This window comes from Heterodontus francisci, chromosome 22, assembly GCF_036365525.1.
Source record: "Heterodontus francisci isolate sHetFra1 chromosome 22, sHetFra1.hap1, whole genome shotgun sequence".
In the NCBI taxonomy this organism is placed as follows: domain Eukaryota; kingdom Metazoa; phylum Chordata; class Chondrichthyes; order Heterodontiformes; family Heterodontidae; genus Heterodontus; species Heterodontus francisci.
Genome location: NC_090392.1, coordinates 63,041,898 through 63,060,540, shown reverse-complemented (window position 1 = coordinate 63,060,540; position 18,643 = coordinate 63,041,898). Strand labels below are relative to the sequence as shown.

At 43.4% G+C, this 18,643-nt stretch overlaps 2 protein-coding genes across 8 annotated transcripts in view; one reads left to right on the top strand and one right to left on the bottom strand.

Moving 5' to 3' along the window:
- Positions 1–6,573: 6,573 nt before the first annotated feature.
- On the bottom strand, positions 6,574–17,581 carry anapc13 (anaphase promoting complex subunit 13). Of its 3 annotated transcripts, XR_010977167.1 has the most exons (4): positions 17,470–17,581; positions 15,493–15,609; positions 7,857–9,325; positions 6,574–7,751 (listed from the first exon to the last, which is right to left on the bottom strand). XR_010977167.1 is itself a non-coding variant. In XM_068053929.1 (3 exons), exons 2-3 carry the CDS (start codon positions 15,589–15,591, stop codon positions 9,200–9,202), a joined length of 225 nt encoding a protein of 74 aa, XP_067910030.1. In that variant the 5' UTR covers positions 15,592–15,609; positions 17,470–17,581; the 3' UTR covers positions 6,574–9,199. The 3 variants fall into 3 exon arrangements, 2 of the variants coding, with proteins under 2 accessions (XP_067910030.1, XP_067910031.1); XM_068053929.1 differs by having other exon boundaries at positions 6,574–9,325; XM_068053930.1 differs by lacking the exon at positions 17,470–17,581 and adding an exon at positions 17,423–17,446 and having other exon boundaries at positions 6,574–9,325.
- A 155-nt stretch (positions 17,582–17,736) lies between these two features.
- thyn1 (thymocyte nuclear protein 1) overlaps positions 17,737–18,643 on the top strand; it is a 33,806-nt gene continuing 32,899 nt past the window's right edge. Inside the window, exon 1 of one of the 5 annotated variants that reach the window (XM_068053927.1) lies at positions 17,737–17,769. The gene's annotated coding sequence lies outside the window, so the exon portion shown is untranslated. Of the gene's footprint in view, positions 17,770–18,157; positions 18,378–18,643 lie in introns of those variants that run through there. The other 4 variants (XM_068053924.1, XM_068053928.1, XM_068053923.1 and 1 more) reach the window with 4 other exon arrangements.

Here is an 18,643-nt window from a genome sequence, read left to right as displayed (position 1 = left end):
CCAAATTCATTGCAGGCAGACGCAAACCTGTCGATGAGACTCTGCAGGCATTCTTCAGTGTGAGATGTTAAAGCAGCATCGTCAGCAAAGAGGAGTTCTCTGATGAGGACTTTCCGTACTTTGGACTTCGCTCTTAGACGGGCAAGGTTGAACAACCTGCCCCCTGATCTTGTGTGGAGGAAAATTCCTTCTTCAGAGGATTTGAACGCATGTGAAAGCAGCAGGGAGAAGAAAATCCCAAAAAGTGTGGGTGCGAGAACACAGCCCTGTTTCACACCACTCAGGATAGGAAAGGGCTCTGATGAGGAGCCACCATGTTGAATTGTGCCTTTCATATTGTCATGGAATGAGGTGATGATACTTAGTAGCTTTGGTGGACATCCGATCTTTTCTAGTAGTCTGAAGAGACCACGTCTGCTGACGAGGTCAAAGGCTTTGGTGAGATCAATGAAAGCAATGTAGAGGGGCATCTGTTGTTCACGGCATTTCTCCTGTATCTGACGAAGGGAGAACAGCATGTCAATAGTCGATCTCTCTGCACGAAAGCCACACTGTGCCTCAGGGTAGACGCGCTCGGCCAGCTTCTGGAGCCTGTTCAGAGCGACTCGAGCAAAGACTTTCCCCACTATGCTGAGCAGGGAGATTCCACGGTAGTTGTTGCAGTCATCGCGGTCACCTTTGTTTTTATAGAGGGTGATGATGTTGGCATCGCGCATGTCCTGGGGTACTGCTCCCTCGTCCCAGCACAGGCATAGCAGTTCATGTAGTGCTGAGAGTATAGCAGGCTTGGCACTCTTGATTATTTCAGGGGTAATACCACCAAAAGAAAATTGCCTGGTCATTCATCCAGTTGCTGTTTAAAGGATCTTGCTGTGTGTAAAATATCTGCCTACATAAAAATAACTGTACTTCTAAAGTAATTCCTTGATTGTAAAGCACTTTGGAAGGTCTTAGGATGTGAATGGTGATGTTTCACCTTTGTTGTTGTTCTCTGAACATCTCCAGGAAATGCATATATTTTTGATGGTAAAGTGCACAATGTTGGTGAAAATATTGCACATATGGCTTCACCACTAGTGTTCTGTTAAACTTATAATGCTGTTCCAACGTATATGCCAGAATTTTACACCTCCCCCAAAGAGCAGGTAGGTAGCGAGGTGGGGTGGGAGGGGGTGGAAAATTGCGCAGGAGTCTTGGGGGACCCCTCCCAACCCACTCCTTTAAGCAGGGCAGTGGTGGTGAAAAACAGCCCGCCCGCCCCAGGTCAATCAAAGCCCTTAAATGGCCAGTTAACAGTCACTTAACGGCCTCCGCCTGCCACCACGGGGATCTTACCAGTGGGTTGGCAAAAGCAGGCAGCTTTCTGTTGGCCTGTGGCGGGGAGGGGTGGGGCCCTCCTGGTCAGGCACCTTGTGCCCAATGGAGGGCTGCCCCTGGTGCCCAACCACCCCAATACGCCACCCCCCCCCACCCCCATCCTCCCAGTCAACCACCCTTGCCTCGCCAGGGCCCGACCGATCATCCCCGGTGAGGCCCCAAAAACATACCTTTGTTCCTGTGCTGTACTGTTCTATGTTCTATGTTCCGGGGACTCCCCGACATCTTCCTCCTGAGACTGGGTTGCAGTCTCAGCAGTGGCCACCGCTCCAGGTGGCGCTACTGGCACAGAGAACTGCTGGCCCGCTTGGCCGTCAGCTCCATTAGGAGGGACTTCCTGCCTCAATGAGGTGTAAGTCCCACCTCAGACCAATTAAAGGCATAGGGATCACAAAATGCGGTCCGGATCCCCAGGCCAGGTGGAGGTGGGTTCGCCACCGACTTTTCAGTCAGTTGACGGCTCCCGTCCGCCAAGGGTGATATTCCGGCCATAGTCTCATGCCCCAAGGCAAATGTGGCTCTGCTTCTAACCTCTTTTTTCCCCCCCAGTTATTCGACAAGATTTTCATTCATTGCCTTTGCTAACAGTCAATACCACTGAATACCAGTGACAGGATGATCAATGCATATCAGATTTCACCCTGATAATTATGGCTACAACTTACCAAGGGATGTCCATCATTATTCCTAATGGGGAGGCGGTGGTGTAGTGGTAATATCACTAGACAAACAATCCAGAGGCCCAGGCTAAAGCTCTGGGATGTGGGTTTGAATCCCACCATGGCAGATGGTGAAATTTGAATTCAATTAATAAAAATCTGGAATTAAAACCTCGTCTAATGGTGACCATGAAACCATTGTCAATTGCTGTAAAACCCATCCTTGAGGGAAGGAAATCTGCCATCCTTACCTGGTCTGGCCTACATGTGACTCCAGACCCACAGTAATGTGGGTGATTCTTAAGTGCCCTCTGAAATAGCCTAGCAAGCCACTCAGTTCAATGGCAATTAGGGATGGGCAATAAATGCTGGCCTAGCCAGCAACACCCACGTCCCACAAATGAATTTTTAAAAAAATCCTTCTGAAGTAAATTAGCCAAGGGCCTAGTACAGCATTGTCTGGTGACTGAATCTGGGACCTTTCTGGTCAGAATGGTTTACTATGACACTCACAGTACCCGCTATCCATCAGCAGATTCAGCCAATTGCTTTTATCGTAAACAGAAGGGCAAAAACAGGCAGTTCATTAGAGGCAGTATGATGATTTAAGCCACATCAAATTCAAAAGTTACATAAAGCTTTCTTACTTTTTAATTCTAAGATTCACCGTTTAATATATTGTGAATAAGGTAAATAAATAATTATTCAAATATTTGATTTAGCTTCTTCAGTTGATGTAATTAAAAAAAAAGTCTTGTATTTTGTTGTTTTTAAAAAAAATGTCTTCCATGTACTGAAGACTTTTTTCATCTTCTTAACCTTTACCCTATTATTACATACCTCAATGTAGTGTAAGAGGAGAAGAGTACAAAGTATCAAAGATGGATACAGAGTCAGGGTGATAAATAATGCTTTGGGACTGTTAATGTGTCTTCATCAGGTTTGGCGACAACTGTTCACAATTTACTTTGCAATTCAGATTAGCACATCCTAGAATAGTGGTGTTACTATGGATACATGTATGATGCAAACACGTCAGTTAGCCGTTTAAAATTAAATGCTGTAATAATGTCACATTCAATGATTGGGCATTAGCTGAAGCGATTGTGATGTAACTTAAGGCCCAGATGAATTATGATGTCACACTCTTTCCTTGTCTGGAATGCACCAGATTCCCTGAGCAGTTGCCAACAAAGTGTTTTGGAGTAACCCTAAAGGTGATGGAAGTATTGTGGCTGAATACATGAATCTCCATGTGTACCATAATTAGTCAATCAGTATAAATGCTAGCTGGAAAGTATTGCCAAAAAGCCTTAAGTGAAACAAAAGCAAAATACTGCGGATGCTGGAAATCTGAAACAAAAATAGAAAAATGCTGGAAATACTCAGCAGGTCAGGTAGAGAGAAAGAGAGTTAACATTTCAGGTCTGTGGCCTTTCATCAGAACGCTTATTTTAAATGATGAAAGGTTTCATGATACAAAGCCAAAGGGAGTGGTAAAGAAACAAAAGGTGTGCCTGGATGAGGTGTGAACGATAGGAAAGCAGCCGTCCAAACACAAAGCAAAGGGATAAAGAAAGAAACACGAGGAAAAGAAATGAACCAGCAAAAAAAACATGAAAAAATAAAAATGGAGGCAGAGATTATGATCTAAAATTATTAAACTCAGTGTTGAGTCCAGAAGGCTGTAAAGTGCCTAGTCAAAAGATGAGCGGCTGTTCCTCCAACTTGCATTGACCTTCATTGGAAAGGTCAGAGTTGGAGCAAGGTGCAGAATTAAAATGAGAAGCGACAGGAAGCTCGGGGTTGTCTTGCAGACTGAACGGAGGTGTTCCGCAAAGCAGATAAAAAGTCTGCGTTTGGTCTCCCCAATGTAGAAGAGACCACAGCGTAAGCAGCAAATACGGTATACTAAATTGAAAGAAGTATGAGTAAATCACTGTTGCACTTGGAAGGAATGTTTGGGCAGTGAGAAGGGAGGAGGTAAAAGGGCAGGTGTTGTATCTCCTGTGCTTGCATGGAAAGGTGCCGTAAGAAAGGGGAGAGGTATTGCGGTGACTGAGGAGTGGACCAGGGTGTCGCAGAGGGAATGGTCTTTTCAGAGTGCTGAAAGAGGAGGGATGGGGAAGATATGTTTAATGGTGGCAACACGTTGGTTTTGATGAAAGGTCACAGACCTGAAACATTGGCTGGAATTTTACCCTAGGTGGATGGGAGCCAGCCACCAACTGAAAAGTCAGTGGCAAACTCGCTTCCGCCTCGCCTGGGGATCCGACACGTATTTTGCTGGTCTCCAGGCTTCAAGTGGTGTGAGGCGGGACTTCTACCCGCTTGAGGTAGGAAGTCCTGCCTAATAGAGCTGCTGGCCAATCAGCGGGCCGGCAGCTCTTAGTCCCAGCAGCACCACTGGGAGCCACTGCTGGGACTGCAGCCCAGCATGAATAGAAGATGCCTGGGAGCCGGGAAGTAAGGTAAGTTTTGGTTGCCTCGCCGGGGGTAATCGGTTGGGCCCCGTTGTTTGGGGGGGAAGGGAGGTGGGCATGTTGGTCCTTGGGAGTGGTTGGCGTAGTGGGAGGTGGCCCTCCATCAGGCACAGGGACACTAGGAAGCCACCTGGTTTTGTTAGGCAGCTTCTCCCGGCTCCATGGCGCCCGCTTGCCACATGCAAAATCTGCATGGAGGCAGGCGAAGGCCCTGAAGTGGCCGTTAAGTGGCCACTTAAGGGCCTTGATTGGCCTGTGGTGGGCAGGCCATTTTTCGCTGCCGCCATCCTGCGTAAAGTGGCGTCAGAGGCAGGAGCAGGTCGGGAAGGTCTCTTGGTGCCTCCCACTCCATTTTACGCCATCCTGCCCCCGCCACTATCCCACTCGTCAGGGTGGCGTAAAAGTCCAGCCATTAATTCTGTTTTTCTCTCCACAGATCCTGCCTGACCTGCTGAGTATTTTCAGGATTTTCTGTTTTTGTTTCAGCCATGATGATACAAGGAACAACTGTTTAAGCTGATTTATTTTGTGTTACTTGCAAGTTAGATCTTTACATTCTTGAATAATCCAAATATTACTATGGAACCATAATAGTTTACACATTAAAGTACACAAATTTCCCCCATTTTTCTTATCTCTTGTAAACCTTGACCCACCATTTATATTGGCCATCCTTCAGTATATTGCCTAAGTGGATATATCTCAATTGAGTCCAGACTGGTGGGTGTTGACAGTCTATCTGATATCACAGTTGAGCCAATTATGTCCTCAACTGACATCAATACATGTGCCAATTATCTGATACTCACCTAATGATCATTCATGTTAACTCAGAGCACTGGGGTAGCGTTCATGCCATGAATGCCATTCATAGAATCATAGAACATTTAAGGCATAGAAAGATGCCACTTGGCTCATTGTGTCTGTACCAGCTGAAAAGCAGTCCACCCAAACTAATCCCACCTTCCAGCATTTGGTCTGTAGCCCTGCAGATTACGGTACTTGAGGTGCATATCCTTTTGAATGAGTTGAAGGTTTCTGCCTGAACTACCAGTGAGTTCCAGACCCCCACCACCCTCTGGGTGAAAAATTCTTTCCTCAATTCCCCTCTAATTTTTCTACCAATCACTTTAAATCTGTGCCCTCTAGTCACTGACCTCTCTGCTATGGTAAATAGGCCCTTCACCTCCACTCTATCCAGGCCCCTCAAAATTTTGTATATTTCAATCAGATCACCCCTCAGCCTTCTCTGTTCTAAGCACAACCCCAGCCTATCCAATCTTTCCTCATAGCTACATTTTTCCAGTCCAGGCAACATCCTCGTAAATGTCCTTTGCACCCTCTCTAGTGCACTCACCACTCTAACATCCATGATTTATCCCAACAGGTAAGGAGAATAGATTCTGGAAGACAAGGCCTACCCACTGAAGCCATGGCTGATGACACTATTCCACATCACCAACGGAGGAAAGGTACAACCATTCGCACACAAGAACCCAGGAAAGAACCATTGGGGTGTTTGAAGCATGATGCTGGTGCCTTTTTAAAAAAAATTCTTTCATGGGATGTGAGCATCACTGACAAGGCCAGCATTTGTTGCCCATCCCTAACTGCCATTGAGAAGGGGGTTGGTGTCCCACAGTATGCCCTCAATAAAGTGGCAAAGGTTGTGGTAGTCTGATGCAAAATTTCAGCTCATCCTTGGCTTGGCAGATGAGAGGCCCAAAGAACTGGAGGATCTCAAATAGCAAGTCCCTGAGCCCATGGTTGGCGGCCTCCCAGAAGGCATGGTTGCTGCAATCAGAGAGCAGCTATTCGCCCAGCTGTTTGGACACCCACCAAAGTTCCATCAAAGGATTGGAAGTGGACAGGAAGACTTGCAGTGACACAGTGCCTTTCACAACCTTAGGATGTCCGAAAGTGCTCTATAGCTAACTAAGTACTTTAAAGTGTAGTCGCTGTTGTAATGTAGGAAATGGTAGAAAAATAGGAAGCTGAGAACAATTTATCTGTGGAATAGTTCCTTTGGTGATACAAACACAAAAAGGACAGGATTATTTGAAAAAATAGTTGAACTTTTATACAATACAGCAGTGCAAAAACAGAGTCAACAAACTATTACTGTAAAAGCGGACACAAATGAGAACAAAAAGCAGTAAACCTTCATCAAGGTAACTCAATAAGAAACAATTACTAAAAACTGAACCCTCTTAAAACCAGCAGACACTAATGGTAAGGTCCAACTTCCTCCACAATCAGCAGCACCATTGAGCAGGAACACAGCAGCTGCAATAAGCAAAATGGCTGAGGAGTAAAAGGCCAGCAGTGATTAACACTGGTTTGAGGTAGTCAAGTAGAAAGTGCAGATTTGTAAAATAGTGTAAACATTTTCACATTGTAATTTAAATATAAATATAAACAATAAAATGTGCCAAATAACTTTTTATAATAAACTATTTGTAACAGATTGTGCAGTCTGTAGCATGCCATTGGTACCACTAAGGGGAAGCAGGAGTAAGTGGACTCTGCATGCAAAGGGGTATCATCGAAAAGGCAAATGGGTTTCAGCTGCAGGTCGCTCAGCAATCAAGTGAATGGTCCGTGCAACCTCCTGGCAAAAGTTGTCAGCTTCCACTGGGCCCTATCCAGTCTGCCAGAGAAATGTCATCTGGCAGTTAATGGGACATCAGATGTTGCAAGTACCCCCTCTTCCAATGGTCCCCAATAGATTAGACTCAGGCTGTAGGCTATATCGCCCTTCTTTCAAGTTCCATGGAAGTGGCTGAAGCTTCCCAGCTGCCTGTGAGGAGGGAGTAGGGTAGGTCTGGGTAGGGCAGGAGTTGCTGAGAAGGCAGAGCTCCTGGGGTGCACAAGGAATATGGCCACTGTCATTCCCTCCAGCTTGGCAGCCTCATGGTGCAGCATGGGGATAGGAAAGTCTTCCATCTCTCCAGTGCACTCAGGCTCCTTCTGGTTGCCCCCTCCCCATCCTCCTTTTTCTCCTGCTGGGCCCCTGCCTCAATGCCTTCATGTGGGAAGGAAGAATGAAAGGTCACATTGGAGCAGAAGACTCATTCATCAGATGACATAGTCAGCTTTACATTCAGTACGCAACATGGAAAAAGGAAATTGGGCAAATGCTGGTATTCTTGCCGACACTCCACCTCATCCAATAGGGCGCACAGGTCCTCGCCCTCAAAATTGAGACCTTCGCTTGAAATCTCTGACATTTCTGTGGAAAAGGGAGATTCAAGACAATACAACCTCTTAGAGTAAAACTGTAGTTAATATTTCAAAGTTGATTTCATGTGATTTTCAGAAGTTGCAGCTCACTTACCTCCCCAGTGCCACTCGTCAGTCTAAGTTATGCTGTTTGTTCTCCAGCTTTTATAACACCATGTGGTTTGTCTGGGGGCAAGTCATTTTCTGTGCTGTGCAAGCAGTGTACATCGAAGATGGATTGACAATCTAGCAAATTGCGGCAAAGAGTGCAATAATGAACAGAGCGCACAACTGTTCGATTAACAGCATATGCCATTCCAGCAAATTCCAGTTGTGTCTTTACCCTCATCATTATAATTTTCTAAAAATGACACTTTGGAAACTACAAAGCACTTTTGCATAGATTAATAAAGGTTTCCTCCAGTATAGATCTCTTGACTATTTGGTCTTGCATGCCACATTTAGCGAAAAAATTATTCCTTATTGATAGCTGTCACAATTAATGAATTATTCCGTATTTGCCAATTAATCAGTAAGACAACGAATTCCCAAATCTTTCTGTAGTTTTAGCAACCAACAGAATCGAACCTATAAGATATTCACTTAGTACAATCACGCTCAGTCAAAAAGAAGCATCTTCTTGTAGTGAAGGGTTATAGGGTCAGACAGGAAAGTGGAGTTGAGGCCACAATCAGATCAGCCATGATCTTACTGAATGGCAGAGCAGGTTCAAGGGGCCGAATGGCCTACTCCTGCTCATAATTCTTGTGTCCTGGCATGCAAGTTAAAAATTTTGTAAAATTGAGAATCTAATACTCAGGTGTTGTTTTCCAAAACCAGTATCATTTAAAATGTGTATCACGTTAATTTGATTCAAAGTCCCACTGCGTTCAAGGAGATGCCCACGGAATCACTCATTTTACAGCTATGAAGTGTTAAAGTTAAATGCTTTCCTGTGATAAAATTGCAAAAAAAAAAAACTTTAGGTGAATGTCTGCAAGCCAGTGAGAGTACTAATATTTTTATTGATAACTATGAATTTATAAAAGATAAAGAGCTGTGTGGCAGGATAAAATAACACATGAAATCCTGTTGTAATGAGGGAGTAACTTTCAATTACTTATGGGAATTATTTTCAGAGCACATCACTCCTGTTTGTAGATACTTTTCCAGTGGTTCTGTTTATGAAAACAAACCATTTCTTCCAGTGGTAAAATCAATAAATATGTGCACTTTCATTCTGAATATCATGAACATTGGCATTTTTACTGAGCTTGTCGAGTTTTAGCTTTGAAATGCCATGTCTTCAATTTCCCTCCAATGATATGGACACAAAGGCTTACAGTACACCTTCATTTGAAAACAAATTCTGAGACTGCAATGCATCTGGCTTATGAGAAGAATATAGCAATATGGAAATAAGTCTTTCTGCTACATTGGTAGTAATGATCTCAGGAGTTAGCTTCCTGCAGAGGGGGTGTTTTCATGCAAGTTTTGTAAGGCCAGGTCAGTCCATTTCATATCTTGCTCATTGATAGATTCAGTCGTTCCTCCGTTATCCTGCTCAGGTTCTGGAAGTTCACTCTGCGAATGGGAAAAAAAGTTTTAAGACTACCATCTTCCCAACAGAACATCCACAATAATGAGCCCCTCAATTTATGTAATAATCTCACGTAAGCTAACAAGAAAAAGCTTGTTTACCTGTACTCCTAATGGCGTAGTCTGTGAAGTTTTAATTACCAACTTCTAGCTGACAACATTTACTTGCAACAGAAAAGGACATTACCCCCATGAATTCCAGCATTAAAGCACTATGCACCCCGTAGATGTTTATCCATATGCAACAGTTTAATGTTTTGAACACTCAAATTTCAATGAACATTGCATAAATGAACCTAGTGACACACATTTAAAAGAACTACACAAATACAGCAACACACCAGGAGTATTACCAAGTAGAGATAGAGAATTTATGCACCAGTTTCTCCTGCTGCTTCTTGGATATATATGTCAGATGTAGTTGCTGGCTTTTCCAACTACAGTCTGAGATCGGGAACTCATTGAAATATTCACTCTACTTTAAATCTACAGGAGGTTGAATGCTAATGATCTCAAGTCCTTCTTAATGGCCTTTCAAAGAAAAAAAATCCCTGCTCAATGCTTTATTTAACATATGAACATGAATTACAGTAGCAAATAGCTCAGCATTACGTATAGCCTTTTTAAAAATAAACATTCCACCAATATCTAGGTTGCAAAGGAACTGGATTTATGATGAATTACCCACATTTTTTTGGCAAAAGTTTATGACCCTTTCCCCAGGCCTCAAACAGATACTAAGATGGATGTTTGTGAATTTACAAAAGTCTTAATCTTAAAATCTGAACAGGTCAGCACTTTTCATAAACAGGATATTCTTACATTAATATATGTATTCATCAAAACATCATGCTTATGTGTACAATGTATGTTTATTTTGAGGTGGTTTGACTATGCTTCAAGATATGCCGGTACTTAAATAAAATGTAGCCTTGCTAGTTGGTCATCGAGAGTTATTACAGGTCCATTATCCTTCCCCTCCATCTCCAATTTTGTTTTTAATTCTACTCAGTAAACTTTTCATTCTCTTTCACCACCCACCCCCCCCCCCCCCCAACTTGTCCCTTCACATTCCTCCCTCCTGACCTTAGAGTCAGAGAGTGATACAGCACAGAAACAGGCCCTTTGGCCCATCGTGTCCATACCAAACATCTATCTATTCTAATCCCATTTTCCAGCACTAGGCCCGTAGCCTTGTATGCTATGGCATTTCAAGTGCTCATCTAAATACTTCTCAAATGTTGTGATTTCACTACCTTTTTGTGAAAAAGTGCTTAATCTTGCACCCGAATGGCCTCCCTCTAATTTTAAGATTGTGCCCCCTTGTGCTGCATTCCCACACAAGTTTCCCTGTATTGTCCCAATTGGATCCCTTTATCATTTTAAACCTCAATTAGATCATCCACTCAACCTTCTGAAAAAAAAGGGAATACAAGCCAAGTAAAATAACCTGCCCTCGCAATGTAACCTTTTAAGATCCGGTATCATTCCAGTGAATCTACACTTATACCCCAATTGAGGGCTATTTATCTTTCCTGAGGCACAATGCCCAAAAGTGAACCCCAGATAGAGTCTGACTAAGGCTCTGTACAACTGAAGCATTACTTCGACCCCCTTGAGATAAAGGTCAAAATTCCACTAGGCTTTTCAATTATTTTTTGTACCTGCGTGCTGCCTTTGTAATTTGTGTACACAGACACCCAAATTTCTCTGCTCCTCCACAGTTCTTCGTTTGTCACCATTAAGAAAATAAACTGATTTTTCATTCTTGGATCCAAAATGAATGACATCACTACCCTGAACTCCATCTGCCACAATTTTGCCCACTCACTTAATCAGTCTCTATTCCTTTGCAACTTCCTACTCCCACCCACATATTATTTTAAAAGGAAACCATGGGAAGCTAAGAGGTTGAAAAACATGCACAGGCCATTATCTGCTATTACCTACTGCATGTTATGCATTTGAGAAAATTACAATTTTAGACAGCTCTTAAATTCAGTGATATACTTTTATTTGAAATTTTGAGTTGTATTATTTGCACAGTTATGGCTGGAAAATATATCAGAAATGTCAAAAAGCTATGGTGGCATCTACGTGCCAAAACTACTTCAGAGATTGGTTTGATTTTTTCCCCCCCCAATTTATTCTCTTATATGGGTGTCCCTGACAAGGCTGGCATTTACTGCCTATCCCTAGTTGCCCTGAGAAGATGGGCCTTCTTCAACAGAGTAGCTTGCTGTGCCACTTCAGAGGGAAGTTAAAAGTCAGTCACATTGGTGAGAGACTGGAGTCACAAAAAGGGAAGACCAGGTAAAGGTAGCAGATTTTCTTCCCGAAAAGACATTAGGGAACCAGTTGGGTTTTACAGTAATCAAACAGTTTCATGGTCACTTTTACTGACACCAGCTTTTTATTTCCAGCTTTTTTTGATAAAAAAACTAAACTGAAATTCTCAAACTGCCATGGTAGGATGGTAAGTTTAGTAAAAGTGCTAATTTAAGGTGAAGTCAAATATCTGTTTGTAGGGCTAGAGATGATGGTGACAATTTTCAGTTCACTTTAAATTGAAAGGACCAAAATTCCAAGCATCTCAATTTCTTCAGGCGCTATAAACTGGTCTAAAGCATATAAGCTTACACAATTCACTGAGCATTTCCAGATACAGGATGACTGCATTATTCTCAATGTTTTAAAATCCAAGTGATGAGAGCAAATCAGTTGGCAACCTCTGTGAAAGTAAAAAAAAATGCATTTCATGGTTACAGCAAGTACAGGTTTTTGTTGACAAGGGAATCTGGTGTTTGTTGAAAATAGAATACTTATTGACAAAAATGCAGCAAAGCTCTATGGTTCCAAAGCTTAGCTCAGTCCTGTGGAATCTTACACGTCAAATCCCAATTGCTCGTCTGCCCCCATGATCTCAATCATCATCCAGTTGCTATACTAAACAAAACTTCAATAAAGTTCTACTCCCGGTTATAAAAATGTTGGCTAAAATTTAGTGACCCTTACTAAATACCGAGCTATACAATACTGGATGTGATCTCTTACCATAGAATGGTACAGCAAAGCAGGAGGCCATTTGACCCATTTAGCCTGAGCCAACTAAGTGCAAACCTTGCTTCACAACAACACTCCAAAAGGAGAGGGCATCAAATTTCATTATACTGCAGAGAATAACATACATGCCATAAACAACTAATGGGAGGGAGGAGAAAGCTCCATGAACATCCCCACCCTCAACGATGGTGAGGCCCAGCACGTGAGGGCAAAAGACAAGGCTGAAGCGCATGCAACCACCTTCAGCCAAAGGTGCTCAGTGGATGATCCATCCCAATCATTCCTGAAGTTCTCAACATCACAGAAGCCTGTCTTCAGCCAATTATATTCACTCTAGGTGATATCATGATCAGCTGAGCGAACTGGATACAGTTAAGGCTAAGGGCCCCAACAACATCCTAGCTGTAGTGCTACTTACGTTCCAGACTAGCTGCATCTCTAGCCAAGCTTGTTCCAGTATAGCTACAACACTGGCATCTACTCAATAAAATTAAAAATTGCCTAGGTATGTCCTAGTCCTCAAAAACTGGACAAATCCAATCTGGCCAATTACCACCCCGACAGCCTAATCTCAATTAGCTAGGTGATAAAAGAGGCTGTTGACAGTGCTATTAAGCAGCATTTACTCAGCAACACCTGCTCGCTGATGCTCAGTTTGGGTTCCAACAGAACCACTTGGCTCTAGACCTCATTACAGCCTTGATCCAAACATGGAAATTCCAGATGTGAAGTCTGAGTGACTGCCCTTGACAACAAGGCAGCATTTGACCAAATGTGGCACTGGCTAGAGTCGTACCTAGCACAAAGGAAGACAGTTATGGCTGTTAGAGGTCAGTCATCTCAGCCCAGGACATCGCTGCAGGAGTTCCTCACGGCAGTGTCCTAGGCCCAACCATCTTCAGCCACTTCATCAATGACCATCCCTTTATCATAATGTGAGAAGTGGGGAGGTTCGCTGATGATTACAGTGTTCAGTGCCATTCCCAAGTCCTCAGATAATGAAGTAGTCTGTGGCCGCGTGCAGCAAAACCTGGAAAACGTTTAGGCTTGGGCTGATAAGGGGCAAGTAACAGTTGCATCACACAAGTGCCAGGCAATGACCATAGCCAAAACGACATTCTACCCATCTCCCTTTCACATTTAACAGCATTACCGTTGCCAAGTCACCCACCAGCAACATTTTGGGCTCACCAGTGACCTGAAACATAACTGGACCAGCGACACAAATACTGTGGCCTCATGAGCAGATCACAGGTTCGATATTGTGTGACGACTGACTCATCTCTTGACTCACCAAAGCCTTTCCACCATCCACGAGTCAGGATGTGATGGAAGACTCTCCACTAGGTGAGTGCAGTTCTGACACTCAAGAAGTTTGACACTATCAGGGCAAGCAGCCTACTCGATACCGAATGGCCTCCTTCTGTGCCGTAATGACTATGATAGGCACCCAACCAGTACCACTGGTACACTGTGGCTACATTGCATGCCATCTACAAGATGCACTGCAGAAATTCCATGGCTTCCGCGACAGAACTTCCCAAACCCGATCCTCTACCATCCAGAAGGACAAGGTTAGCATGCGCATGGGAACACCACAACCTCCAAGTTCCTCACCAAGTCACACACCATCTGGTCTTGCAAATATGTCACTGCTCCCTCATTAAAATCCTGGAACGTGGGTGTGCAAGGCACAATTTTTAAATTTGCAGATGATATAAAACTTGGAAGTATAGTGAACTGTGAAGAGTATAGTGATAGACTTCAAGAGGACACAGGCTGGTAGAATGGGCAGGCAAATGACAGATGAAATTTAGTGCAAAGTGATACATTTTGGTATAGGGCACAGAGTACAAAGGCAAGGAACTTTCATCGAACACTGGGCCAACCTCAACTGGAGTATTGTGTCCAATTCTAGGCACCACATTATAAGGATAATGCAGCATTGGGAGGGTGCAGAAAAGATTTACAAGAATGGCTCCAGGGTTAAGGGATGTCAGCTATGTGGATAGATCAGAGAAGCTGGGGATGTTCTCCATCGAGAAGGTTCAGAGAAGATTTGAGCGAGGTGTTCAAAAGGATGAAAGGTCTGGGCAGAGTAGATAGGGAGAAAATGTTCCCATTGGCAGAAGGGTCAAGAACCACAGAAAACTGCTTCTTTTGCCATTCACCTTAAACCAAAGACAGCATGAGGAAAAACATTTTTATGCAACCTGAGGTTGTGATCTGGAATGCACTGCCTGAGAGTGTGGTGGTGGCACAGTCAATTGTGGCTTTCAAAAGGGAATTGGATAATTACCTGAAGAGAAAAAAAAACTTGCAGGGCTACGGGGAAAGGGCAAGGGAGTGGGACTAGCAGAGTTGCTCTTGCAGAGAGCCAGCAAGGATGCAAAGGACAAAATGGCATCCTTCTGTGCTGTAACCATTCTATGATTTTACAATTCCCCAAATGACAGCACTGTGGGAGTTCTGACGATGTTGGCTTCCCCTGAAGTACTGTTCTACACATGACAGAGTCCTCTGGTACCTCACCTAGGAGCTTACATAATGAGTAGTCATAGACTATTTATCACAATCACTAGATAGAAGCTCTCTTTAAGACGACTGATGTTGCGCGCCATATACACTGCCTCAGCTCAAATCAGCTAACAATCACAGAGTCCAGCCTTGAACCATCCTGGTCTGTACAACTCAGATCTACATTAGGAAGTAGTATTTTTCCAAATTATTTGCATTTGTTGACATTTGTTTCTCTTGGAATTTTACAACCCTTGCTAGAGAATGAAACCTGCATTCTTGCATTCAATATGATGGGCCACCATCCTGTATTGTACTCAATTATTCGAAGGCAGGTTCATATCACAATCCTAAAAAAATAGTTTCTGAAATCAGAACAAAATCCAGAAAAGTCGATTTGCAGCACCCAGAATAGGTAACAGTCGTTTACACCTTCTTTTCACTTGTCATATCGTTATGGCATATATTAACAGTTGCAGCACTCCAAATGTAATTATGATGCACTTTCAGACAATTAATCACATTTCAAGGCTCTCTATATATGCAAGTATTTATTTATATACTGTACATACTAGTGGTATTTCCACATCTTCATATGGCAGTTTGTCCTCACGCCATGCATCGTCAATAAGGTCCAGAATTCTGCCATCTCTTTGTACTTCACTGTCCATCTATCCCCTCAGTTGGCACTGCAGACGTCACACAAACATAATCCAGAAAATGTGGAATTTAGTATAAACTAAAGAGAAAGAGAAGATGGATCTGCATCTATAATTCCCCCTCCTATGGCTAATTTTTGGTGCTGCTGGCTTCCCAATTCTTCAATTAAAAATATTCAAAAGAAATATTTTATCCAATCTGATGTTTTTTCTTTGTCAGCCATGGCTCAGTTGGCAGCACAATTGCCTGAGTCGAAAGTTTGTGGGCTCAAGTCCCGCTCCAGGACTTGAGCTTAAAAACCTAGATATTCCAGTTCACCTGCATTGTCAGAGGTGCCCTCTTTCAGATGTCAAACAGAGGCCCCATCTGCCCTCTCAAGTGGATGTAAAAGATCCCATGTCACTATTTCAAAGAAGAGCAGGGCTGTTATTACCAGTGTCCTGGCCATTATTTAGCCCTCAATCAACATCACAAAAAACAGATTATCTGGTCAGAGGGAGTTTGCTATGTGAAAATTGGCTGCCGTATTTCCTGCATTACAACAGTGACTACACTTCAAAAGTACTTAATTGGCTGTAAAGTGCTTTGGGACTTCCTGAGGTCATGAAAGGTACTATATAAATGCGTCATTCTTTCTCTTTCCTATGTACGATGGGCCAGGCAGCCTCTTTCTGTGCCTTAAACTTTCTATGATTCTATTTAAAAATAAAACTCGTAGCTGCACTTTACGTCCCTCAACATGGACACCATGATATTTCTTTTCCAGTTAGCTCAATGGGATAGTTATGATGGTTCACACTAATTCTAGTGCCACTGTGTGGCAGACAGATTTAATTTGTCAGAACAAGACCACGCCATTAAGTCCATCAAGTCTGCACCACTATTTTCCTAACAGTACCTCTCCATTTAGTCCCTATCCTCAATTTTCATTATATCCTTGCTTTCCAAGTATCTTCCCTTTAAAAACTCATGCATACCAAGCCCTATCATGGCTCAATTCCTTAATATCAGTATCAGCCTGGTCAATTGTTACAGGGCTTTTTCCAAGATCAGCATGGATCGTACAGCGCATTGCAGACTCAGTTTGACAGAACTCTCAACTTGTTCAGTTTCTGTTAGCCTTTTTAATTCTGGGGGTCAAACGTTTCACCAAATCCCCTTTGTTAAAAAAAAAAGCTGCTTATGATCACATTGCTGTTGTGGGAGCTTGTTGTCATAGAGTCATACAGCACAGAAACAGGCCCATCGTGTCTGTGTCGTGCTGTACGCAAATTAAAACAGTGACTGCATATCAAAAGTACTTCATTAGCTGTAAAGCACACAGGGCATAAAAGGCACTATATAAATGCAGGTTTAATTTTAGTTTAGAGATACAGCACTGAAACAGGCCCTTCGGCCCACCGAGTCTGTGCCGACCATCAACCACCCATTTATACTAATTCCATATTCCTACCACATCCCCACCTGTCCCTATATTTCCCTACCACCTACCTATACTAGGGGCAATTTATATTGGACAATTTACCTACCAACCTGCAAGTCTTTCGGCTTGTGGGAGAAAACCCACGCAGACACAGGGAGAACTTACAAACTCCACACAGGCAGTACCCAGAATTGAACCCGGGTCGCTGGAGCTGTGAGGCTGCGGTGCTAACCACTGTTCCTCTAGGCTGCTCCCTCGGCAGGGGGTCCCTTACCACCTGCCATTTTATGCTCCAACTACTCTGCGAACCTCGTTCGGTTAAACTGAGGATTGAAGCCGGCTGGAGGGTACTGGCTCATTTATTAAAATCAAAAAGGAGCGGCACCAGGCTCCCGTTCGACACTAGTGTTTTTAATCACCGGAACAACCGGCTCTCCGTGTTCACCCGCCCCCAACTCCTGCTCACCTCAATCCGGACCCACACCTGTCCTTCGCTATAAAAGGTCCGACCGATCCCCCTGTCCCTCTCTATAAAAGGTCCGGCCGATCCCCCTGTCCCTCTCTATAAAAGGTCCGACCGATCCCCCTGTCCCTCTCTATAAAAGGTCCGGCCGATCCCCCTGTCCCTCTCTATAAAAGGTCCGACCGATCCCCCTGTCCCTCTCTATAAAAGGTCCGACCGATCCCCCTGTCCCTCTCTATAAACTGTCCGTCCACTCCCCCGTCCCCCTTTATAAACGGTCCGGCTGGAGCCGGCAAATAATTGGTGAGGGTTTATTTATTTGACTTCTGATGCGAGGTCATCGACCTGAATAATTCCTTTTCTCTCCGCACAGACCCTGCCTGAAATACAATTTCCCGTTTTTATTTCAGATTTCTAGCATCCGCAGTGTTTTGCTTTTAGGTTTATTTGTTTTTATTTGATTTCTCCTGCCAGTTCCTCAGTTTTAACCATTTTTCCATCTCTCTCTCTCTCACGCGCCGACTTTGTTTTCTTACCTTCTGTTTGGGTTTTTAAAAAAACTTCCGTCAACATTCTTCTGTTTAGAATGACTTTAGTCGATTTTATTATACACCGACATATAATGACAAATGCAGACAAACCCAGCGCCTTTAAGGTGGGCCGACCTTTTCCTTTAAGCAGCTGCCCAGTGACGTGTTTGATTGACAGCGGCGGGATTCCAGGGTCTGTGGCGCGCGGGCGGAGAGAGCAGCTGGAGTTTGCTGGATGCCGTAGGAAGAGATTTACAGAATTTTAATTTGTATTCCAAACTGTTGCTATTACTGTGTTTTTTGTAGGTAATAATTGTGTGTGGAATTTGGTTTCATGAAGAGCCACGACATTGCCAAAAAAGTTGTGACTTAACCTTTCAGGTGACAAGAGGCGACATAAATGTTGATGCTTATTTTTAACTTTACATCTCGCTCGAAGGGCAGCATTTGTCTTTTCCAAACGAGACGGTCAAATTATACCAGGAATTTAGCTTGAATGAAAAATAGCTGGAACATCCCCCAGTAGTTCAATTAAAACTTTTAATGCCACTCAGAAATGTTATGCCCAGAGGTTAGCATCCTTCCATGTACAAAAGATGATGGACATGCAGCAAACAATCCATTTAGGTGTCTTCATATGTTGCACC